The sequence below is a fragment of the Balaenoptera ricei genome, chromosome 11 (assembly GCF_028023285.1).
Source record: "Balaenoptera ricei isolate mBalRic1 chromosome 11, mBalRic1.hap2, whole genome shotgun sequence".
Taxonomy (NCBI): Eukaryota; Metazoa; Chordata; class Mammalia; order Artiodactyla; family Balaenopteridae; genus Balaenoptera; species Balaenoptera ricei.
In genome coordinates, this window is record NC_082649.1 from 51,775,873 (window position 1) to 51,802,402 (window position 26,530).

At 36.3% G+C, this 26,530-nt stretch overlaps 1 protein-coding gene across 8 annotated transcripts in view; it reads left to right on the forward strand.

Moving 5' to 3' along the window:
• The window catches only part of RBMS3 (RNA binding motif single stranded interacting protein 3), a 718,377-nt gene that overhangs the window by 625,662 nt on the left and 66,185 nt on the right, over positions 1-26,530 (forward strand). For all 8 annotated transcript variants that reach the window (XM_059939057.1, XM_059939054.1, XM_059939059.1 and 5 more), the window contains one exon: positions 24,893-25,003. In XM_059939057.1, the coding sequence (XP_059795040.1) occupies positions 24,893-25,003 (111 nt within the window). The remainder of the gene's footprint in view (positions 1-24,892; positions 25,004-26,530) is intronic.

A 26,530-nucleotide genomic window follows, 5' to 3' on the forward strand; every position in this document is an offset into this window, starting at 1 on the left:
AACTCCTGAACTTGGCTTTTGAAAAATAAAGGAGTTTTTCAGGCAGAGTTGTGGATGTCAGGCAGGAAGGGTATTCTAAGCAAACACCAGCTCACAGCCAAGGCTTTGGTTTATATACCGCATGTTACAGCTGGTGAGCGTCTGAGATGGCAAGGAATTTCCAAAGGCTATCAGGTGCCTCTAATGCTGCATCTGCCATGAACATGGCATCTGTGTGACCTTCAACAGTGATGACACAGAAAGTGTCACTTAATCATGAATTAGGGCTGTCATATCATCCCATTCAACACGGCATCTTCTCCTAGAGATGTGCCCACACCTCCAGACAAAGCCTTACACCAGACCTTTCACAAGCTCTCCACTCAGAGTTGAGTGAAATATGCAGGGCATGTGTTTAATATCACTTGGGTGTCATAAAATAATCACTGTACTTTCTGCATTGGGCTGTCTTAGGTCCAGTCTCTGAGCACCCCAATTGGAAGTGGGATACCCACCCTCCTCAGAGCCCGGAGAGTGCATAGTGTCTCATCACTTGACTGTCCCAAATCCTTCATTGTTTAGTTATTCAAATGATAAAGTGAGAGGGTTGATGCGCTAAGATAAAATAGCAGGACTTATATGTCTACATGAGGGGTTTTTGTTTGCCTTTTGTTTTGTTTTTCATTTCATTTTTTCTGCAGTGGAATCAATTTGGGAGGCATTCTCTAATGATGTCATCTTAGAACAGAAAATTTTTTAAATTTCCTCTTGAGAATAATTTTCAGAGTAATTTATTAATCACACAAGAAAAACAAGTTAATCAGGTAATATTCACAAAATAGATCGATAGATAGTGATGATAGATTAGATAGATAGATAGATATAGATAGATAGGAAGATACATAGATAGGTAATCGATACTTTATCCAGAGGCATTTGACTAGTTCTTTCTCAATTGGAGTATAATTTTACTATTTGAGAGCTTATCACATATAATTCACAGTATCTCTCCCTTTTCATTTATTTTCTGGCACAGATTAGGTGCTAACTAAATATTTGTTGATGGACTACACTGCATAGGCTATTTCTGCTTTGGCAAATATTGATACATTACAAGAAACCAGCTTCTGTTAGACAAGGATGCTGACAAAGTTTCTGAGGAAAGCAAAAGGGTGTATCCTCTTTGAATCCAAGCCTAACATTTAAGGGAAATTGATGCTGCTATCAAATTTGTCTTTGTATATTTGATTATTAAATCTTGTCATTGATAGTCAACAGGTTTGTTCAAAACAACTTAGGAAAAATACTTCTGTGTTCATAATGTAGAAGTCTGGTTGCTTTTCAGTTATAGTTTTGCTTATAAGAGCTTAAGCAAACTGTGTTATTCACCAAGTGTATTTGTTCCCTAATCTCTGCTCTCATCACTTTCTGGGAAATTTGGAAAGGATTTGTAAAATTTCGTTTGTCCATTATGAAGCTCCAGAATGCAGTGTTTGCAATATATTTATGCAGTTGTTGGCCATGAGTGATCATTATAGGCAAAGGCTGTATATAGTGAAGGTGATTCTTGCCAATCTATTCTCCATCTTCTTATCCTTCTTAAAAACCTGAAAAATCAGTAGATCTACTTGTTAGGAAAAGCAGCAACCCTCATTTTCACTATGATATAGGAAAACACTTCTCAGATCAAATAAAAGAACGAATTTGGAAAAATTTGTACAGTTTGATATCTGAGCAAGTTTAGTTCTTCTACTTCCTGTGTGACCTAATTTTCTACTAGCAAATCTCTTTCTTTTGATATTGAGATTCATTTGAATAAAAATGAGATATCCACCCCCTTCCATAACCAAGGAGAATGAGTAATAAGGATTTCTACCTTGCCCACTCTTAGAAAAGAGCTGAGGTTACTTACAATTAAAGACACACTGAAAAAGACAGTTAAGCAAAAAGGAACACATGTCATATAGCAGAGGAAATAAATTTATTAAAACTTTAGGCTGTCTATGGGTAATTTACTATAATGGAGTATTCAAATTTCATCTTGAGTTTTTAGAAGCCAAGGCCAAATGGCTAAAAAGAAAAAAAAAACAAAAACTGGTTATACTGTTTCTTTCTCTGATAAAAGGAAACATATCATAAGGCCAGGGAGAGAATTTTTTTTTCTTTTTCTGCTACTATATTCTAGAAAAAAATTTATAATGGTATAATGTTATCTCCCAACTCAGTGTCTTAGCAGTTTTACATGCTGAGATAATAAATGTGGCCATTTAGTTTATTAACTCTCAATAAAAACCAAGCAAATGTTAACTTTCAATTTTGTGAGGAACTGTCTAGAGCAGCTAAATTAAGATTTTTCAGATATATAAGTTTCTCATGACCTAACTTGATACAACCGTGCCACTTAGGAAATCTAATTGGTTAGAATTGGGCTTGTTAGGTCTTTCAAATTTCCTTCACCTCAGCCAGGATTTTATGAAAATTATGCCATCTGACAGAGTATCATCCAGATAAAGCTGTTTTTCTTCCTCATTAAAGGGGGCTGCAAGATTATCTGTAGTTTGTGCCATAATTCTCAAGAACATCTTTTAGAATAGCCTGGACATACACTCAATTAAGATCCTGTGGTTCTGTTTCTTTGAGTGTTTTAGAGGCAAATTTCACCTAAAATATTGATGGTATGTGTGAGAACCACTGGCCATCATCACTCAGTGGCTTATGTAGTATTCATGATTTTTAGTAGTACTAGGGCCTGATGTGTTGCCAAGATGAGTGAGGTGTAAAATGTAGTAAACTGAACCAACAGAATTGAATTATTTGGTATGGATTATGAGATTTTTAGAGTATATGCATAGATTGATTTAGCTTCAGCCAAATCAAGCCATTATATCTTACAGTCATTCCTCAAGTTTAGCTGACTCTGAAAACTACACTTGAGAAATGAGAGCAAAACCAGATTATCAGCAGAGAAGACAAAACGTACCTTCCTTCTGACTTTGACAGGAAGACACACAAATAGTTCAGTTGGCAACACACTGTTTACATAAGACATTTAAAAATATTAGTATGGCACTTGTTCCTTTTTACACCACTTAACAAAAGTATAACTTCATTGTACATAATGGAAGCTAGGAACAAGGTGGGAAGTCTGAAAGCAGATTTCAAGAAAGAGGATTCATCCTTATCCATGTTAAAAAGAATAGTGTGTTCTTGGCTTCTTAATTCTCATTTAGCACAAAGGAAATCAGATTAATTGTGAAGTTGAGCTCTGAACAGTAATCTTAAAACTTCTATTCAGGAGAGAGACTTTTTATCAAAGAGTTATCCTGAAAGCGTTTTTAATCAATACACATTAGAACCACTTCTGCATAACAATAGTGTATATTAAAAATCAATCCTTACTTTCCTATAAAGCCTTCTATCTCTCAGTCTTGTATCTGGAATATTTTCAATCAATACTAAAAAATCATTATAATGCTACATGCAGAAATCCTTAGATTCTTGTCACGCTCTAAAATTATTTCTCTAACTTCCTGAGATGCATACACAAAGTTTACTTCAAAGAATAGTTTATATTATACATGGCATGGACTGGTGCATAGATGGGTGAATACCATGAACGTATTTCTGTCCACATATGCTGATCTCCACTGTAAATATTATTTCCAAAACACTGACCTATACATATAATGCAAATAGGTAGATGTTTATATGAGCATGTTCAAAGTCACACTTACATGATACAAAAGAAAGACGAAACACTGTTGAAATTCATGGTATAAACTAGAATGAGAGGAGAAAGAATGAAAGGTATGAAGGAGATGAAATAGAAAAATTGAAGAAGAGAAAGAGAATAGATATGGAAGATACACAGGTCAAATCTGACTCTAGCTGATTTCAGCCTAGATGGCTAGGTAGAAGGTGATGTCCTTAAACTGAATTAGTGTATGTAAGAAAAGGATTAAGTTCAAGATCAGGGACACAGAGTTCCTTTTGGGCATGTTGAATTTGTGGAACCAGATAAAGGTTTTCAATATGTAGCTTTTGGCATACAAAAGTAGCAGTGATAGACTTGGGAGTCGCTCATTCCCATTGGAGAGAACAGATGGGATTTCTAGCAATCCATTTACTTTTCACTAATAATTACCTCGCTTGATCTATGCAATAGCTCGTAGATGTAGGAATATGAAATAATATACATATGATGACATAGTTTCTAGTGTACTAGTCTAATGTGCACTAAATCAAATGCTTGCTTATGCCCCTTGCAAGCAAGAGTATTTAGCAACTTACTTATACTTTTGCTTACAGCTATAATTTTAAGGCTAATTATGTGTTATATCATATATGACTTTTTGTCAACCAAAGTATATGCACCTGATGTTTCCACTTAGGGAACTGACTACAGTGATAAATTGGAAAATAGAGATAGATACTTTCAATTAGAAGAAATCTTAGAGGCTATTTAATCCAACCCCCACTGAAATTTAGGAGTTGATATAATGGTTTGAAAAATCGTCATACAAGACTGTTTTATTCCAGTTCCATGTAACAGTTTGGGAAGGTATTTTTCATTAAATCACCTTTCTTCTGTAGCCACCAATCCAGCATGAGGAAGATCGACAAAATTTGAAAAGCACAGAAGCAATCCCCTGCCTGGTACAAACCAAGGAAGCAATCAAACCTTTGCCAAACATTCAAAGGGGCCTCTGTATATTTAGATTTATTTATCTCATTGTTAGTCATTGTGAATGTAGGAAATCTATAAACTCTAAACTACTACCATTGGAGGGTCTTACCACTTTCAGCATAGGATGGTCTTTCTTTATGTTCCTGAAAATGTTTCATTTCTTTTGCTTTATTGACAAGATTAGATTAATTCAGGCTTTTCTGGATTATCCTATCCTTAGCCCTGGGGGTTTTCAACCGTAGTTTTCTCTGACATTATGCTTGATGCTGGTAATAAGAACCACTTTTACTGATCATAAAAGTATGAGCTCAGAGTGACTCAATAATTCCAGCATTCCAAATGGCCAACTTGAAAGGACACAGAAGGGGGTTGTGAGAGCTAAGTTATTGAAGAACATCATATTTTCCTATGGGATTTTTCCATGCCCTGAGGATTTCATACATGCTGTTCCTTGGGCTTTTCTCTCCTCCCTATTTGACATTTTAAAGAGTAGAAAGTTTAAAGTACATTTCTTAAGAATCCCTAGCATATGTCCATATCGCTTGACAGTGTTTACATATCGGATTGTGGCTCAAAGATTTAACTTTCCTTCATGTCTTTTTCTCAAAATAAGGTTCAGTCTGAAATTGGCAAGAGTGATGATTCATTGGCAGCCAATCAGCAGGAGGGTCCTTTAGTGGAATATTATGTGAAATACAGCAAGATTAAATGTTTCACATATAAACCTTTCATCTCTGTACCGTCTAATTACTGACATCGGAACCGGTGTCTTAAGATTTTGTCAATTTTTTTTTCCTTTTGTAATTCTAATAAGAACAACAATAAAACAAGAGACTCTCAATTTTGCATCTGGAATAAACATCTAATGCAAGAACATGCAGCTTCAGCCTTTTCTCTTGAGATAGATTAGAATGTATCTCCAGTACTTCATGATTCTGGTTTGCCTGGTTCAACAAGGCTGCCCTGTTAGTTGCAATCACCCTTGCTTATGAAGTTATATAGACAGTACCACATAAATCAGAATGGTCCGATCATTTGATCATGTCCATTTCTATTACACATGGCCAGGCATATGATGAGAAGTGTTCTGGCTGACACAATTTCTTCTTACAACTGTCCTAGAAAATGAAATAAATTGTTTCAGCATTGATTTCCTAGCAGAGTCAAAATTATGTAAGAAGGAAAGTCCTGCTTTTACTTATATTCCTTTACTCGCTGATCTCTTTCTCTCCTTCCTTCTCTCTTCATTTACTTTTGATCTGATACAGATTAAATTCATTAGACAATTACTAAATCTCACCACACTTTTGTTTAAGGTATATTTTCTCGTCTTGATTTTACTAAGTTTAATAAACTCCAGTGAGTATCCATTAGAGATCATATACTTTTTTTCATTTTGAATGATTAAACTTCCTCAAAAATCATGATTTTTGAACCTATCTGAAAGTGGTTGGATATCCCTTGTATTGCTTTCATTTGAAAACTTGTTTATTGATTGTTCAGGAGAAACACGTTTGTCTTAAAGTAGGCTTTTCATTATCACATGTCTAACTAAAATTGTGATAGAATACTACAAGTGCAAATGAATCAAAAATATGTAGACTATAATTCCATAAAAATATTGTGCATTTGAAAATTAAGGAGATTCCTTAGGGAAAGAACGTGTGTTTTAAATTTTATTAATCTCCTGATATTTAAGAATCCTCCAAAGAAACGTTCAAGGGCTTCAGATTATAATTATTGTGTAATTAATTAACTTCTGGAACAATTCCAGTAGAATCAAGAAAACTTCTGTTGCCTGTATCTTGGAAGAATAACAGCAATGAAAGTGTAGATACTCCTTACCCAGTCTTTCCTTTTGTAACACTAAAGATGCTAGATTTCTTTTAAGGCAGTAAACTTATTGGAAAATCAAACCAGAATCATTTATCCATCCATGTATTCATTCATTCAACAAACATTTATCAGGTGTCTGCTTTGCACTTGGAATGCAGAACTGAACCTAAAAGAGATTTTTTCCCAAATGGAACATACATTCTAGCAGGAAAAAATTAATTAAGTAACAAAGAATATGCTAAGCAATGATGTTAAATATTCGAGGCCAGATTTTGATGAAATTATCAAGAAGGTATGATTTGTCTTTGGGAATCTCAGCCATTTATTTTCAACACCCACTCCACCCCCAACCCCACCATGAAGCCCTTTCTTCAAGACACTTAGATATTCCAAAAGCTCATTCTTTCTCTCTTTTGCTTTTTTATTTAAATAATATTTATAGAGAACTGACTATGTTCCAGACACTGTTTGCTGTTTCACGTTCATGCCTACAATGCAGGGTGAACAGGTGTGGTCCCCGCCCCCATGAAACTTAAAGTGTGTCTGGGAAGAAAGAGAGAAATCAAATGAGTGTCTTAAGGAACATGAAAATAAGCTGGTTATAAATCCTATTAAAGAAAGATTTATGAGATTCTGGTTGTATCTATCAGTGGGCACTGACTCTGTGTGTGTGTGTGTGTGTGTGTGTGTGTGTGTGTGTGTGTGTGTGTGTCTGTCTGTCTGGTGGAAGCCAAGAGAGGGACGATGGAAAACATAAAACAGCCTTTCAGGCCAACTAAACTAATAGAGTGTATGCTTTCAAAGCCTTTTCCGAAGAATTCAATTTGGTTATTAGCATCTTAGTGTGGATGAGGTTATCAGTAGGCTTGGGTATGTGCATTTTTTTCTATCACTACATAAATGAAAAGTTTAACTCCCTAGAAAATTCCAGGCATCAGCATGCAGGTGCATTGGTCCTTGGATTTAGAATTTCCAATCTCTGAAATAATGCCCTCCCTGTTCAGTTTCCATAGAAGTCCTTTGCTCTGTCTTCTTATGAGGTTTTTTATGATATTACATGTTATCACAAAAGATAAACCTGAATATTATAGAATAATGTTTTTATGGATGAAGAAAGTGAGGCTCAGAGAGGTTAATTGACTTTTCTAATATCACACAAGTTGCTGGCAGAGCTGGGACAGGTATATTTCAATCCAGTTAACACCAATTCTATTTCATTACATCTGGCTTGATTCATCATTAAATTTTTATATTTCAGGTTATATAATTTAACCCAGAGTAAATCAAGTTGACAGATTAATAAAAAAAATTTTGATTGGTTCCTTCTCTATATAGAACATGAAATACTAGTAATTATGTCCATTAATGCCAAATAGATTAGCATAAGAAGTAAGACATTTTTAATCTTGTAGCTGTCCCATCATTACATTTTAAGTGGAAAAGAGTTCATATAATTTAGTTAAAAGTTTTTATTTTGACAGGCACCTTCATCCAAATACATATCATCATCATGTAATTCTTTTTGTCTTAAAACTATATAATACTAGATGATATGTCTGAGGTAAATTTATCTTAATTTTAGTCTGCATAATCATTGGAAATGGCTCATATTAACATAAATATTGTAGATATTTCAACTTATCAATTTCAAGATACTTTTTGCATTTTAAAAGAGGTAGATTAGATAAAGCACACAATAAATAGAGAAAATATCATGAAAACACAATACCAAAAAATGTGTTGTTGCATTTTCTTTAAGCCTATGTTAACTAGAGCACTGTCTGAAACTATGTGCTAAAATTCTTTATAATTTCTCCACACAGAAGATAGCTTATTACTGAAGCACCATAAGTAATTTGAGAATTGTATAATAATTTTGCTTTAATTTTGTTTTGAAGACCAGACTCTTACTTTTTTCAAAATCCCACATATTAATTCAAAAAGATCAAGGAGTTCTGAATTAAACTCAAATCGAATAATTTCTTCTAAAGTAATGATATTTTGTTAAAGTACTTATATTAGGTTCTACTTCATAAAGTAAAAACAATAAATCATTAAAAATAAAACCAAAAAAGAAGTTCCTTTTTTTTGTCTTTTCATATAAGCTCACATTTTTTTAAATGAGAAAAGTAATTATTAGTAAACATGGACTATTTCCTACAGTTTTTAGGTTTTTTCCTAATTCATTTTTAAAATGACTTAGGAAGTTTTGCTAAAAATCCTACATTCATGTAATGGCATTGAGAATAATTTGCCAAACACAGAAGTTTTAAAACTACAGAAACAAACTCAGCAAGTTTCATTGACCTTTTTCTGACTCACCAAAGATGAAAGACAAAGATGGGGACCAGCTCACTCCTTTGGGGAGAGAAAGTCAATATTGGATTTGCATGGGGATTGCAAATTCTCTTCCAGGAAGTCAGGGACAGCTAAAGTAAAGGACCAGAGAAAGGCAGAATTTCTCAAAGAAGAAAAAAAAAGACGGAAGCTTTCATGGAGAGGGGGAGGGGTGGGGAATGAAGCTCTCAAAACTGTAGAACCTCTAATTCAATTCATGCAAACTATCACAGCGCCCTCCTACACAAGTGAGTGTGATGCCTGCAAGCAAGTTTGTGGCATCAATAATTTCTGCAGTTGCTAATTCTACTTAATAACTTTTTCAACTGTCCACCTACCTTTTCATTGTAATTCCCTGTCTCTTCATAATTATAATCACAATATTCAGGTTTTGGATGCAATTTTATTTTAATACCGTGGGTGCCTCTATGGAGCAGGCTTAGGGGATCCCTCCCAGAACCAGATTCAGGGGCCAGCAATTCTAGAGAGCTTCAGGTATTCTAGAAAGCTCCACGCAGGCCCCGCTGCACAGTGCCAAAGCCATTGCCTGAAACAGCTGTACCAGATTCTTTTAAACTCTGTGGATTGTCAACTTTTCTGCCACTACATCTGGGAATTTTGTTCTCACATTTTTCCACCCAATGACCTCCCTGCTTCTCCCCACTGCAGATTCTAAGAAAAAGATTGTGGACTAATTTGGTTGATTTGACATGATTTTAGAGTGTTAGCCCTAGCACTCCTCAGAAAGCTTGGTTCTTCCATTACTGATTTATTTTTTTAGCATACCTATATGGAAAATGTCCCACTACCTCTGGGGGTCTGATTCATGAAATTTGATCATTCATAGCAGTAATAAGAAGCCAGATTTTCATTGACCTGCTGAAAATTAGCCACATAGGTTAAAAAAATCAAATCAGATCCAAAAAGGTAAATGAGACCAAAAAAGAAAGGAAGGAAGGAAGGGAGGGAGGAAGGAAGGAAGAAGGAAAGAAGGAAAGTTGGTCTGTCCTTTGCTTTCTGCTGATAAGTTTTGGCATTTGAAATGGACCTTCTTCTCTGTGTCTGAGCAGACTCATTTATACTTTGGCTTTTGAAATTTTATGCCAGGAGTAAATTGACAAATATGATTACTGGTCTTCACAGTTTAGGTGTTAAAAGAATGCCAAATTAAACATTGCATTTTGCTGTTGTTTTCAAAAAGAATGGTGAATCAAAAACAGTTCTCTCTCCTTTTCTGAAATTTTTGCAGGCTACCTTCTTGCAGACTAGCTTCATCCCAAAAGTACCTTTAAAAGGTAATTTTACCCATCTGAGTCCACGATAGAGCTATAGCACGTAGTATGGGGTGAAATAATCTCTTCTTATCTGGATACATTCTTGGAATATAATTTTTATTTTTAGCTTTGATCATTGATTTCCTGAGTCATAAAGTCCCCAGATGAATGTTTTGTCAGAGGAATTGTTGTTTTAAAAGCCACAGAAACTATTATGAACCAACGATGTTTAATGATTTTTGTTTGAACTTTATACATTGTGTAGAAATAATTTTTTAAAAGGCCTACACCAAGACCACTGGATATTAATATTTGTTAGGCCTATCCTATGAGAAAACCACTGAATTATAATTAGATTTGGGTTTTTGAAAAAATTTTATAAAATGCCCACCATAGTCAGAATAGGTAGGTGTGGGGTAGTCATGCTTGCTATTCCATTACCATGCAAATACTAAAAGCTATCAATTGAATGGTTGTTTCTGGGGTGCAGGCAAAATTCTTAGGAGGAATAACACAATACAGTATTACCAGTCAATTAACGATGGGCATGAATGAAAGAGCTAAGTGAGCTATGATTGACAATAGAAATGAACACATCTGAAATTACCACCAACTCTTCTTCAGAGATGAGCCATCCATCCCGAGAAACCTCAGCCTTTAAGGGCATTTTTGACCCTGATAACTAAGATAAACATTGAGTTATTTTTAGACACACTCTACTGTGTGTCTAATCTATAATTCTCTCTCATTTTTTAGAGCTATTTCCTTCTCACATTCAGCCTGGTGCTTGGTGATCTCAGGATGTTTCCTAAGGGCCCATGGCCTCCTGCTGTAGCAAAACCTCCAGGCTTTCTCACCCTGGGTAACGCCTTAACTTATAGGGAGACACACATCCTGGGCCTCACCTGTGACCCCAGGACTTGAGTGTTAGCAATCAGTCAGCCAACACTGTAGACAAACTGAAGACAGAAATTGACATGGTATTGCCAATGATGCTTAACTCTCTGGGAAATTGTAATGTCCTTGATCGCTTTGTCCACATTACATTTTTGAAACTTGGTTTTTCTTACATTTCATTAAAGTTATTTAACTACTAAACACTAAGTTTTTTCAGGGCAAGACATAAGAGTACCTCAGTAAGTATTAGTGAATGAATCGATTAATTAATGTTCTTGTTCCTAAACTCTAAATATCACCAAAATATCTTTTAAAAAGTTATTAAGGCTCTAACACTGCAGACATTTTGGCAATATATACTGTAATTTAAGCAGTGCCCTTAATATCAGGAAGTGATATGATTCTTATACTAAAAGTTTTGCTTTGTCAGTTTTAAGCAAGCCAAGACAGACTTCTTAAAAAGCATAATAATTTTTGTTCCTAAAATATATTCTAATATTGGAGTGTAACTCTGCCACAGAGCAATTCAAGTTAATTGTCTGTCCATTTAAGAAATGATATCGTCTTTTCACAGCATTTCAAAGACTTGGATGAGTTGGGGTGTAAACATTTGCTCATGGGAACTTTACACAATCAAAGAAAAGAAATGAATGACTGATATGTACCTAGGCTAATTGAAGTGGTTCTGAGTCAACCAGATGTTTTCAGCTGAACCATGCCCACAGATGCTATTGCTTCATTATTCCTTAATCTGGGGATTACCCCAATTGGCTAGCCTGGTGACATTTGAGTGTTTCCAATAAGCTTTCCTCTCTTTTGTTACAAACTTTGTAAAGGGCTCTTATCTGGAGCCGGCCTATCTCCTGTCCTGGAAATGTTTTGAAGGAAGTTATCAGGGCTGTTTGTTTTTCCTGCTCTTGGATGTGGTCTTTGGTGAGGTCAGAAGAACGGAATGAGTGTTGCCACAGATGACACTGGGGCTGTTTCCACAGCTGGCTGCAGAGGGGGGGTGGGCAGACCCTCACAGATGAGTTAGCATGTGGAGGTAGATGATAGAAAACATCTGTCGCAACGGGAATGCGCAAAAACAAGGTCCCTTTGAAGATTGCCTTTGAATGATGAGGTGGGGGGCTCTGCCTCCGTAGTGGAAATGAAGGATGTAGTTGTTGGCAGGCAGATGGCTTCGGGCCTGCTCTTGCATGAAATAAAGCAAACGTACGTGTTGAAAACCCCTGAGTAGTCAAATTGCCTGATTTTGCCAAACATTTATTTCCCCACCTATCGCACACACAATCTATGAGAAAGAGAAGGCATGCCAAAAGAAAAAGGTGGGAGTAAATCTAGGAGGAAAAACTGGTTATGAATATTTTCTCTTGAATAACTTTAAAACAATAGTATAATTTTAGCTGGTGGTCAAAAAGTCAGAAAGATCCTTTTTGCTATAAGTTTATTTTAATGTATTTGCAGCCCCATGTTATCTTTTACAGAAGTTTTGAAAAGTAATATAAAGATGGTATATCATCAAGGCCCTAAGATGATAACACTTCAAAATTTGAATACCAGTTAGTATATATAAAGACATATCTGTTTTCCTTCAGGGAGCAGTAGGAAATAATAAAACAAAAAACTTGGTGAACTATTTTTAAAAGAATAATACTAGTTTATTTTCTCACCCCAGCTACCTTCAAAAATAAATTAAATACCATGAAATTAGCATGTTTTTATTTCCTAAGTAAAGTTGTTATAGAAAGAAAAATTCTGACAATAGGTTAGTCTGAGAGCAAATAAATGCTGATGATTAGCAGATAAGAAATTTCTAGATCACTTGTAACGTGACCCAAAGAGGTGCTACTGCCACTAATCCCCAAAACCACATTGCTGCAGACCATGAATTTATGCTGCTTCTGCCCCCGCCTGGATTGCAAAACGGATGCCACAGGCCCTGGCCACTTCTCATTCGTAATCATCTTCAAAATCTAAGTCCTTCACAGGTACTTCTGTCTAACACTAGTCATATATCTACATCTTACAGCAAGGGCGTCTAGGAAATGTAGGGTTTTGTGGGGTTTTTTTCAATTCTATATTGAAAAGGCAGGATTCACTTTGGGGGAAACTAATAATATGCCACGAGAGTATTAAAAAACAAATGTCTTGGGCTTCCCTGGTGGCGCAGTGGTTGAGAGTCTGCCTGCTAATGCAGGGGACACGGGTTCGAGCCCTGGTCTGGGAGGATCCCACATGCCGTGGAACAACTAGGCCCGTGAGCCACAACTACTGAGCCTGTGCGTCTGGAGCCTGTGCTCTGCAATGAGAGGCCACGATAGTGAGAGGCCCACACACTGCAATGAAGAGTGGCCCCCACTTGCCGCAACTAGAGAAAGCCCTAGCACAGAAACAAAGACCCAACATAGCAATCAATCAATCAATCAATCTTTAAAAAAAAAAAAAAGTCTCCATCCGTGACTGACAGAGGCACCACAGGAAGTAGCTGGATTAAGCCAATGAGGGATAACCTAGCTAGTAGCCCTGAACAGAAGAGAGAGGATCTGGAGACATTTATGACGTGGGATTGGAAAGACTTGACTGTGGTATTGTTATGTGTGATGAGGGAAAAGACGGCAAGGATGGCTTCAAATTTTACATATTATTCCAAGAATGGAACAGAGGAGAAAGAATATGCTCTGAGGAAAGAAAGAGAAAGAGAATGTTCAAAATGAGACATGGTAGTTTTGAGGTGCCTGAGATTCTAGGTTCAGTGAGCAGCTGGAAATTTGGGTTAAGAGTTCAGAAAAAAGGCCAAGACAACAAAGAACTTTTTAAAAAAACTTTCATTTTTAAACTACCTTTAACACTTTTGACTAATTCCATAAGGATCTAGCAAGTAGTAATATTTTGGAGTTTTACTTCTGACACCGAACCCCTTGTATGTGGTTGTGATATGTACATAGATGCTGACTCACTACTTTGCAAGGCATTCAGCATCTCTTCCAACACTTGCCTGCAATAGCCATTTCAGACTCATCAATGGACAAGACATTATTTGGAGAGAAACGGAGGTTTCAGTTTGAGGGTTGCCATGCAAATATGTCATAAGAAAAGAAAGGAAATTGTTTTGGAGAGGAGATTGTATGGATAAAGGCAGAAACCTTACGGAGACTATTGAGGAGATGAACTAAATATTACTGGCTGTTCGTGGTTATAACATATTTGCAGGAGGCATATTAACGTTACAAAGACTATTTGAAGCTGTGTGGCCCTCAAGTAGGAACCGAAAAGGGAATTAACAAAATGAGTAAGAAATACATGAAGAATTTCTTTAGAAGCAATGCAGTAGAATAATTACTCAGCTAGAGCCATGGCAGACATATAAAAAATAGAGCAAAGTTTCTCATACTTGACCTTGAATATGACTCACCTGGAAATCTTATCGAACTGCAGATTGTGATTCAGTGGGGCTGGGGCTGGACCAGAGATTCTACACTAGGCTCCCAGATGACACTGTCTGTGCCTGGACCACACTATGAAGAGCAAGGTACTAGAGAGTTTAAGACCATTCTATTAAACAAAGAAAAAGTCACACCCACTGATATAGTAATCCTGTTTAGGAGAAATGACAATAAAATCTAAGTGTAACTAAATTTCTAGCACAAACTATATAAAAGTAGAATACTGAAGAGTAGAAACATAAAGTTGGCTTTCATCTCATCTACTGGACAAGTTTAGGTACATTAACTAACATCTCACATCCCTCAGAATATATCTTGGTTGGATGCTGCTAATATGTAACTTTTTTACCTTAGGATATGGCCATGCCACCAGGACGTATTTTATATCAGCGTTAGGTTACAAAACATTTCACCAACAGTGTATATACTAAGTCTGAGGCGTGTTAGTGACAGTAGTACTGATAGAAAGTGCACTTTAAAGGGAGTAAATCTCTTTTTGAATAGGGTCATGGCTTCATACCTATATCTTAGGTCTATTCAAGTTGGCAGCTTTAACCAGGCAAATTCCTAAAAATGTCTTAAAGGAGAAAACAGATAACTCAGAAGTGTCCTCCGAGGGACCACAAAATAAAGTACATTTTGTAACAAATTGCAGGACAAAGAATAGTGGCTTTCCTAGTAATATCCAGAATCAAGGTGCCTTGTGACATATTTCGGTAATTTGCACTATAAACAATGGCCACAAGTAGGGTAACAGACAGCCTTTCTTCTTGATCACCCCTGTGATTTAAGAAATGACCTCCCAGGCCCCTTCACCAGTAGGATGCTGCAAGACCTTGAAAATGATGTGCAGCAGGGTTTTTTGGCTTATTTGTCAGCAAGGAGAAGTTTTTAACGAGAAGTTTTATGACAGCTCACAATCCTGAGCGCTAGTTAAAGCGAGACAAACATCTTACCAGACAAAAGACGCTGCCCATAAATATTCAGACCTCTGCTGGAAATCCTGTTTGCCTTATCGTTTGGAAGAAGACTGGCCTGGAATCCTGCTTCTGATGTGCATTTTAAACTTTCTGTACGTTAAAAATCTACTTGGAGGTATACAAAGTGATGGCTGTACAAGTGAATAAAGCATTTCTTCTCCATCACATGGCAAGGTTTGACAAGAATCTTAGGCAGATATATGGCTATTAAAGCAGTGTGTGGCATGTGAAAGCCCTCGTAAAAAAAGCTTATACTGTGATATATAAAGGAAATTTTGCAGCATTTGATTGGGTCCATGTAATTCTTGCATAAAATGGAAATCGTGCAGTGGATCAACCTTGGAGTTCCTTGGGTGGTGTGCAGCCCTTAGAATTAGAAGCCCAGAAATTCTCTTGGTAAATGGCAAGACTGTCCAGCTGGCAGTGGTCGGACATGAGCATTTTTAAAGGAAAGCGACTGAATGAATGGATTTTTAAGACCATGCTGTTGTCCAATCAAGAAAGTGCTTTTGTGATTTCAATTGAATCACCTTGTCCAGTTAAAACATAGAGTTGCTGTTATGTTTTTCATCTTTTTAAAGTCATGGCAGCCCTGTCAGATGAGCAAGTGCCCTTCACTCATTTAGAAATTCAGCACCACTACGACCCATTTCATGACGGACACTGTGCTGGGCTCTGAAACCCTTACAAAATAAAGTATCATGAATGGCACAATGAACTTAGAATTCAGGGGAGGAATAAAGTATAATCATGATCAGATATATGCCAAAAGCTAGGAGACAAGAGAGGAGCAAATGACCAACAACTTGGGTCAGACAGAGGAGCTGTTCCCTAGAATGGAGCATTTGATAAGAATCTTAACACACACTTGCAAATCTGCTGGAGATGCCCAGGCAAAGACACCAAGGATGGGAGAGCAAGATGGGTCGGAGACAGTTGAGTAGTTCAGTGTGCTGGAGGAGAGGCTTCATGTGGATTGGATTTAGATTAGAAGGGTAAATTGTAAGCCATGGGATCTTAATGGAACATGTGTACCATGCTCAAGGGGCCATCTTGGATCTACCTGCAGGGACCTTCTATTGGAGAATAAAATGTGGAAATGAGTAGGAAGGCACAACCTCATGGGTGACCCTACTGCTCATTCCATCTAGATGGAACAAGCAGGAATGGAAACTATTTTGATCTTATAATTGATCATCCTATCTACCCTTATACTCAAATGTAACTTACAGTAGCCATTGGCTTATCAGTGCCAGTGTCCTAAACATGTGACATTTCCGCTATAAGACAATATTTTTCAAGATGCTAACTCAGTTGTAAGCATGCAATCTAGCCTGTACTTTGGTAGAGAAGATAGTTTAACACAGTTTCCTTTATATCCTGTCTTGGAACGAAAATTAAAGAAAATCGGTTTTGCTCATCTTTAAAGTGACAAGTGTATTTTTTTTTTTTTTAAGATAGGAAAATGGTTGGGAGCTGTTATCCGTATTGATAGTATAATTTTCTATTATGTAATATATGGGGTGAGTAGATATCAGAGGCTTTTTTTGTTCTTAAAAAATAAGGAAGATGGTGAAATATAATGTGACTAACCCATTCATTTGATAAGTGCCACAGCTTAATGGTCCTTAATATTTATTTTTATTTTTCTCAAATCTCTTTTTAAAATTTTTTTCTTATTAGAAAAATTATGAAGCCTTTTACATCATTTACCTGCTCATGGAGCTTCTTTTTTTTTAATCGAAGTATAGTTGATTTACAATGTTGTGTTAATTTCTGCTGTACAGCAAAGTGATTCAGTTATATGTATATATACATTCTTTTTTCATATTCTTTTCCATTATTGTTTATCATAGGATACTGAATATAGTTCTCTGTGTCATACAGTAGGACCTTGTTGTTTATCCATTCCATATATAATAGCTTACAAATCTCTTTAAACTGATTTTGGAACTGTGCAATGCACCTGGGTGAGGAAGCCATATACCACAGGGGCCCTGCAAATGGAGACAGAGGACTTAGGTTACACCGTTAGTTCTCCCACACAAATAATGTGATTCCTTCACATCATCTACCTCACACTGCATGGGTTTTTATGGCACATAGGTTTGTGTGTGGTGGATCTCGTGGCCGAGAGCCACACATTGATTACATGGTTGGAATGGGAGGTGATGAACGCAAATCCACCCTTTGTTGATGAAGACATAAGACTCTCTGAGGGGGCCCTGGGATCCTTCTGTGCACACTTAATATTTCCATTGTCTCAGCAATGATAATTTCTTTAAGTAGAAATATGAAAAGAAAAGATTATATAGTAACCCACCTGCATGATGAAATTCCTTTTATAGTTTTAACCAGGTATAGGAGTTTAATGATAAAAGAACTAATTGGTCTACTACACATTCAGTCAACAAAACCATTTGAGCCTTGGGCCCCAAAGTCTTCAAAAATGTCAACTCTTCCTCAATTCTGTAATATATTTAAAAGCCATTGTACTCGATTAGAATTCTAAAGAAGCTTGTTAAAACATCAAAAGTCACTGCTATACAAACTTCTTAATTTTAAGCACAAAACTCTAAAGGATTCAATAAAGCATTGTTGAGAATAATCTATGTACCTTCTTTGGTAAAAAATACTTCCATGTGACATATTTACTTAAATTCTCATTCAAAATGACACTCTTGTATAAATAAGCACTTAACCAGTAGTTGAAACCGTTATTCACAGTTGAATAAGCATGGTATATAATTAGGATTATTTTCAAGGGAACTCCATGGTTAAAATGAATTTGGCTTTAGTGACTTTTAATATTACATATTTTTAATAAAGCACTTCCAATTAATGGCAACTGAACCCAAAAGCAACATGAAATTAAGAATGTTTATAAGACTGTAAGAAAAAACCCTCCGTTTTTACAGTTAATAGATATTCTCTCATTAGATAAACTACGTACAAAACTCTTCTAAATTTACCACATAACAATGGAAGGTGCCCTGCTTCTAAACATGATACCCCAAACCCACAGGTACACACCTCTAGGTAGCAGTCCAAATATACCAATCAAATCTAATTTGTCTAAACTTAGAAAAGAGTAACCCAGCTCTAGTTAGCTGTGTTTCCAAAATAAATAGCAATACACATTTGAACTCTAAACTAACCATATAGGCACTATAAAGTTACATAATGTAAAGTCAATAATAGTCTTGCTTCCTTTCATTGATAAATTATACGATTTGGGCAATTGATTTAGATGTCAGGTGTTTAAGAAACTGGTTTATAGCATAAATATAATCTCAGTGTAGAATCTAAGGTCTGCTGTTAGTTGTAGGGAGCAGAGAGTGGATGGCTACTTTGTGCCATTTTCTAAGTACTGCAATTTCAAATCTTTCTCATTTTGTGTAACTGGAGCTTATGAATATATATTTGTGTATACCAGGATTTCTGAACCCTAGCACTAGTGTTTTTGGCCGGATAGTTCTTCGTTGTGGAGAATTGTCCTGTGTGTTGTAGGATATTCAGCAACCATGGCCTCTACACACGAGGTGTCAGTGACACCCCTTCCCCAGTTTGACAACTAAAAATGTCTCCAGACGTTGCCAAATCGCCCTTTTAGCCACTGCAGAATTACCCCTTGGTGAGGACCACTGGTGTATGCACATACACAAATACTTTTTATTTTGATAATTTCCATAAATATGCTATGGTGGCATTAGTAGAACTTTTTACATCAGGTGAATTTCAGATCTCATCTCTAAGGGTGTGGTGATTGAATATGTTAATAAATGCACACATATGTGAGCACAACCTTGGTTTTGAAACTGAACTGCCCTTTGTGAGAACAAGATTTTTCAGAATCTTTGGATTGCTTCCTTTTGACTATTAATCTCAAAATAACATTTGTAAGAACCTTTTGATTTGAGTTTTTCTCTTTCATCATTTTCCAACCAATATTTATGAAACATATATTACATGCCTCCTACTGTAGACAACACCATGACACTGTAAATAGACAGACAGTTTGAACAAGCAAACGTGATTTCAGCCCTTCTAGAATGAACAATCGAAATTTTAAAAGTTGGTAAATGTTAGCCATTTTTAATTTTACTGAACAATTTGTGGTGCCGATATATAAAATTAATTCACAAACACTGTTTCAAGTATCTACTGCATGTAATTCATAATTATAGGGATTACAAATATGTGTAAACATTACCCTCGCCCTCTTGGAAGGTATATTGAAAGAAGCAAGTGGAGAATAATAAAGGGAAGGAAGGATAGGGGCTAACATGGGGTCCTCAAGGCAGCCTGGCTTCCACACCTGGTTATTCACCATTCTCCCAAGCCTCCAGTGTTTGTTGGAGATCATTCCAAAATGCTTCCAGAGTGGAAGTCATATCTTCCAGCTTTGCCACAGCTTTCTGGGTTTCAAATATATATATTTTTTAAGACAGACCATCCTCTGCAAGTTGGACATTGATCAAGGTAGTTGAGGATTAATGAGTGTTTCTGAGGATGGGGAAATCTTTCCCAATCCTTTTTTATCTCTCCCTAGGCAGCCCTATGTAAACCTCACCAAGCACCCCTGCAAACAAAACAAAACCCACGCCAACATCAACAAATGAAAAGGTGAAACATCTCTACATACACAACATGGAGTGTCACACACTCATATAGCAGGGCACCTCATTTGGTTAGCTATTTCCCAAGTTAAGTGAAATAACTTTATGCCATTTAGATGATGAAAACATCATTGCTACTGGAAAATCCGTTACACTAACTAGTTTACTTGTAAGGGCATATCATTCTCTGTACGTCACATGTGCTAAAAATAGCCTGGTGTACACAAACTCCACTAGATATTTATTCTAGAAATATTAAAAACTGAGAAGCAGAAAACACACAGATGAGAAAGACAAATGACCTTAAACCACATTTTTTTAAGTCATGTTGAATGATTACTACTAACAAGTCCCATGGTTTTGCATAAGTGACCATAGCAAAAGAGCACAGTATGGGCTGCAAACGTTTTTTTCTTTTTGGAAGAAACATAAAGATTTCTTTTTGTTTTTTTCTTCTTTTTAATTTATTTTTTATTGAAGTATAGTTGAATTACAATGTTGTGTTAATTACTGCTGTACAGCAAAGTGACTCAGTTATACACATATATACATTCTTTTTCATATTCTTTTCCATTATGGTTTGTCACAAGATATTGAATACAGTTCCCTGTGCTATACAGCAGGACCTTGTTGTTTATCCATCCTGTATATACCAGTTTGGGCTGCAAACATTTTGACCTGAGGCATCTAGATTGGACAAGAGGGAAAAAGAGGGTGATATTTCTTTTCCTTTTTTTCACTTATGTTATAATTTTCCTACCTTTTATTAATACTTCTACATTTCTGTGATTTCAGATTCAAGGCTCCCTTAGATTCCAAACAGGAAGGAATTTTAAATGTGCTCCAACACAAGTACACTGATCAAAAAGAAACATGTCAGATCATCTGACTGACGCCTGAATTACTCAGATAATCACCCCATTTCAGCTCATCAAAAATGCAGGCTTGACCTCTTTGCCTTTTTAAACAAAATGTAATATAATTATTACACAAAGGCTCATACCCCATCACAAGATTGGTTTAAAACAAATAATTGAGAAACAGTATAAATAAAGTAAGACCAAGTATTTGTAACACTGACTTATACAATAGCCGTTTATAGACGGAGCACATGTCTCAAATTTAGGGGCATCAGAATCATTTGGAGAGTTTATTAAAACACAGATTCCAATGCCCGAAGCCCAGAGAGTCTAATTTAAATTCTTGATCATATTTGGAGTGGCACTGGCCTAGAATATTGACATTCACAGGAACATTCATACAGGTAATTCTCATTGTGGTCCATATCATGGCATTAATGTAGGTTTTAAACCATCTATGTGTGTTCTTGATGGGAGAGAGCCTTGCTGGTGTTTTCCTCAATTTGTCAATGATCCTGTATTTCTGTTAGAAAATTAAAATATCAATGAACTCTCCTAGACTTAACATTTCTTTCATATATTGGCAGGAGGTTAACAACACAGATGCTTTTGTGGCCTTAGGTCAGATATATTTATTCCACATCAATGATCTTTGGAAACTTTATCCAAAATCCTGTTGAAATTGTTTATTTCAGAATTAGGGCAAACGGCTCCACCCTATGACTCTTGAGTGTGAACAGCTTTGTTTTGCAGAGGCCGTGGCTAAAACAGACCAGACAGTCCCAACAGCTGCCTGGTCATTGTGCTTTTTAGTGGAATTACAGCATGTTACAGTATTTTTCTTTGCAGCTTAAACATTGAGCAAACCCAGATATCCGGAGATGCTAAAATGAAAAATCTGTTTCCTCTTGCTTTGCCATTTGCCAAGCGAACTCCGTCAGACAGCACATTCTATACCTTTTGAGTAAATGAAATTACCCTCTATGTGTTGGCAACATCTGTCACAAAACACTCTTCAGTCTATGGCTTAAATGCATCGGATAGGAAGGGCTTTGACAGTGTATTTAATGAGGCACGATTATAATTTTGCCTTAACAACCATAGATTTTTCTCTTCCTTTTTTGTTATTTTTTCTTTCTTTTTCCTCTCCCCCACACTGTTTCATGTCTTACACAACACAAAAGAGGTTCTGTAGCTGAACTGCAATTGATGAACACAGTGACTGGCAAAGCCCGGTCTTGGTTGTAGATAACCAGCGCTTCAAACTCCCGAAGTTGTCTGTCCCTGGTAAAGTGCCATCAAGACAATGTGTTTCCCCAAGGGGTTCCTGTCTGCTATTTCCAACTTACTCACTGCTTGTAAGTTTCTTCCATCCCTTGAGATTCTTAAGAAATGTATGATCTTAATCATTTGTGGGAATCCTGTGTTTCTTGAACATTTTTACTAAATTTGAATAAGAATGTATGTCCTGATGTGTCCTCCCCCAAGAAGCCTTATTTCGTTGTTCATTTCATTTGCAATAGCTGGCCTGGTTAGGAATGTTTCTCTTACATTGTCTTCCACTCCATGCCTAGCGCTGCTATTTCCAATGCTAAATGATGACACATCCCTCCCCCCACCACACACACACACACACACACACACACACACACACACAGTCTTCCCTTTGATTCTCAGGTTTCTGGTTTATACACAGAAGCAGCGCTCACTCTGTGGCATCTGTAATCAAATGAGTCCCCAAGCACTTTCCATGAAAAGATTCTCTAAAGAGACCAGACGATCCTTCCGAAATTAATTCCAAATGCAGGCATTCAATCCTTCTATACTTATCATGCATAGATTTTGATTTGTCTGTCTGTCACAGGCTCACCTTCTCTCATTTACATATTACCACCCCCGAAAAAGACTTAAGACTACCTATCACACTGCTGGGGAGTGAGGTCACCCCTAGGGCATTGCGAAGAAAGTATCCTGGCCAAACACAATTTGGTCTTTATCTCTGATATATGATGAACAATTCTTTATGTGACTAGGGCAATCTGATTAGAATTGTGGGGTTTCCGGGACTGTCACAAGTTAGCTGTGTGTCAGAACCTCTAGGGGCAAATATTCTAAGAAGATAGCCTAAATCTCAAGTTCAAGAAGAGTATTGAAGTGTTGCACCTGCTAAGGATTAGAATGTTGTGAAAGTGCCACATTTTGGCTAAAAAAAAAATGCTTCAGAACTTTTGTCTTAACTCTGAGATTATTCTGTAGTTTATCCCTAAGTGATTTAAGAAACGTCTCAGTTATTCTCAAAGTATTTGCTGCTAGTTTGATATGACAAATACCTAAAATAAAGGCTAGTAATTTTTTTTTTTTTAAGGAAAAAGGAAAGATGCTTGTGTTAAATTCAGGCAGCAGGAAGAAAAAGTGTTGTGTCTCTGAATTATAATTAAGTAAAAGCTTATCATGTCTCTCATTCAAGAAGCATTCTGATGAATGACAGTTTATGGAAGCATCAAAAAATTCAAGCAATGCAAATGCAAAACTATGTCTATTTACAAGTTACAGATTGTAAAATAACATACATATTTTGATTGATTGTAGCTCAAAAGTCCAAATGTCTTTGAGAACAAAGCTAGCTCTGTATATCAGTCATTTACAAATATATGGTTCAGTTTCTATTTTCCTTCCATATTGATAAGGAAGAGCCCACAAGGAGGGCTGAGTGACAGCCTGATCTTTTAACAGGTACAGTCAGGGAGCTGGATTTGGATAATAGCACGAGAAACATTATCCTGAGCTAAGGCATTTTAGGACATATTTGCTTGTGGGTAATTAGTTTGGGTGCTGAGATCCTTCCATCCACATGAATCTGACTTATTTTTTTTTCTTCAAAATGTTTATTTATATGAAAAAAAGTCACATAGAAAAATAATGTTTACAGAAAAAAATAGCATTCAGATTCATAATCATTTTTCTACCACTGGGTATTTAAATGAGCTTCTGCCTTTATTACTGTCTTTAAAATAAAACACTGGAATTATATAGTCTCAAAGATTCCATCCAACCCTAGCTTTTCAATTTAAAAAAAAAAAAAAAAAGATCTTTCCATTCTCTAAGTTAGTCAATTAAGGTGGAATAGTAGGATAGTGGAAAGGAAAAGGAAGGGAAGGGTAGTATGGCCTGGATCCAGGCTTCATGGGCCATGTGACACTTTGTATATGGACAGAATTTTTTTTTTATGTCTATTATTTCTTGCATTTCCAACAGTTATGATAAATCAAAAAGCATATTCTAGAAGTAGGCCTTTCCATGATGAAACACTTGATATTTTTGCATTTAAAAAAATTTCAGTGCTGTTTCATTTGACCAGCATTTAGCAGAGTTCAGTATCCTCTAGGCTTGTGTCAAAAGCACAGGTAGAAAGAAGGTAGGTCAAAAGATTAGAAGGAAAACATATGGGAAATAGTAGCTTTGATTTTTATAACATTTGTGTTAGATTTTAATATGTCCTTTAAAGGTATCCCATCAAGAAACCCATCTGGACCAGCCTTATCCCCCTGGGGGAAGGTTGTATTGAAGTGATCAAGAATTATCTGTATAAATCCTGGGTAAATGACAAAAACAGAAGTTTTACTCAATATCAAGAACAATTAGAGAATTTCCATAGTATTTATATTTTTCAGTCAGAGAAGTTTGTATGTAGAACAGTGAGAGAGGATCTATCTGATGTCTTAGAATACATTCTACATTGAATATTGGAAGTATAAATGACAATGACAGATAAATCACATCAGAGATAAAGTTGCTAATGTTACATATTTAGACAGGCACAAAATGACATGAATGGATGTAAAAATCACACATGGCTCGTTAGCCTTTTTAGTGAGAAGTAAGCACGTATGATGTTGACACAGTTTACTGTGCTTATTTTTTTTAAGTTTCCTTCATTGTGGAACATGTTTTCAGATGGACGTTGTGTGTGCTTATAGGGTGCTGTGATTACGCCAACAATGGACCATCCTATGTCAATGCAGCCAGCAAACATGATGGGCCCCCTGACACAACAGATGAATCACCTTTCGTTGGGCACAACAGGAACGGTGAGTTGAAGAGTTTGTTTCCTTTTGTTTTCTTGGACTTCATCAATATAAGGTGCAATACTCGCTGTTCTTACTGGCATCATCAGCAGAACTGGTTCTGCACCACTGACTAACATGCCTTTTAGGTCCCACTGTGAATAAACTGCCCTCTGCATGCACAGTTCCAGGGCACATTTACTCGCATTGACAAGGCTGAAGGTTCTACCGCATTGCATTTAAATTTGTGTTACTTCTGGTTCCTATGATGCAATGCACCAGGTGTGTCTATTTTAGACCTTGTAACTTAATACACTTGAGCCTAGTTTTTCTTTCCCAGATATTTACCACTTCAGCTCACAGCATCCCCAGGTTATTCACAAGACAGGGGTCCAACCTTGATTATGACTAATATGCAGGGCTTTTTATTTACTTTCAATGTTTAAAGCAACAAAAAGTAATTGAGAACCTCACATAATCAACTTATTCTAATCTTTCTTTTGAATATGTCAACATAGATGATGTTCAAAAAAGGAAAGGAATCTAATGTACCTGATTTTTTTTATAGGTAGGGATGTTTTTGATTAGCCATTATTTTTCCTTAGGGCACAAAAGTATATTCAGAAATGCCCATTGCAACCTTGCTTTTATATCAACAAGGCAGTTGAAATCATTGGCAAACCTTTGTTTTTTAAAAAATCTTTTCAAAGACAGTTCCCCAAATGGTCAGGAGGGCAAATGTCTAATACAACATGGAATACTGCAACTTTATTAATTATAGAGAACAATGAAAAATGTCAAAACCAATATCCCATGTAACAGTTTTTATTTTTCATAAATGTTAATGTAGATAATTTTGTCATTTTTAAAGATGGAGAGAGGAAAACATGTATCTTCTTCTGAGTGAGACAACTTTGATACTATAGAAAGCCTGATGGAGCCCTATTGCTTCTGTCTGTCCTTAGGAAGATAACATCTCCTGGTCTCAATGCCCCTCTCCATCCAGTTGAAGTAATGAACATGGAGATCTATGGGACCCCTTCAACCATATGCCTCTATGACTTTATGCCTATATGTCTCATAGTCACCACTACTGTGATTCTTCTCAGTTATGCTGGCAACATCTCCAAACATCTAAGTACACTAGGTACATTAGCTGTATATTGGAGATTTTACCTTAAAGCAATGGTTTGCTTGCTACATAGATGTGTTGACTCACAGGCTTTTGAGGATTTAAGAAGTTTCTGACATGTTCACTGAGGTCTCAGTAATCTGCTCTAAATAGGAGGAAAGTCTATATACCTAATGGAAAGAGTCCCATTGTTTCAATAAAGAAAGTTAGTTTTATGAACATAAACAAAGTACCCATCTAGAAGGCCTCAGTTGCTGAACCTATGAAAAGCAGTTGATGATACCTATGTGTCTGAAAGCTTAGACTAGATCAAATGATTCTTTAGGTCTCCGAACTAGACTTTTAAAAGTCATGTGTAAGACTATGTTTAATTTTACAGTGTGGTACAGCTAATTTTCATTAGAATTTGAAGATACTAT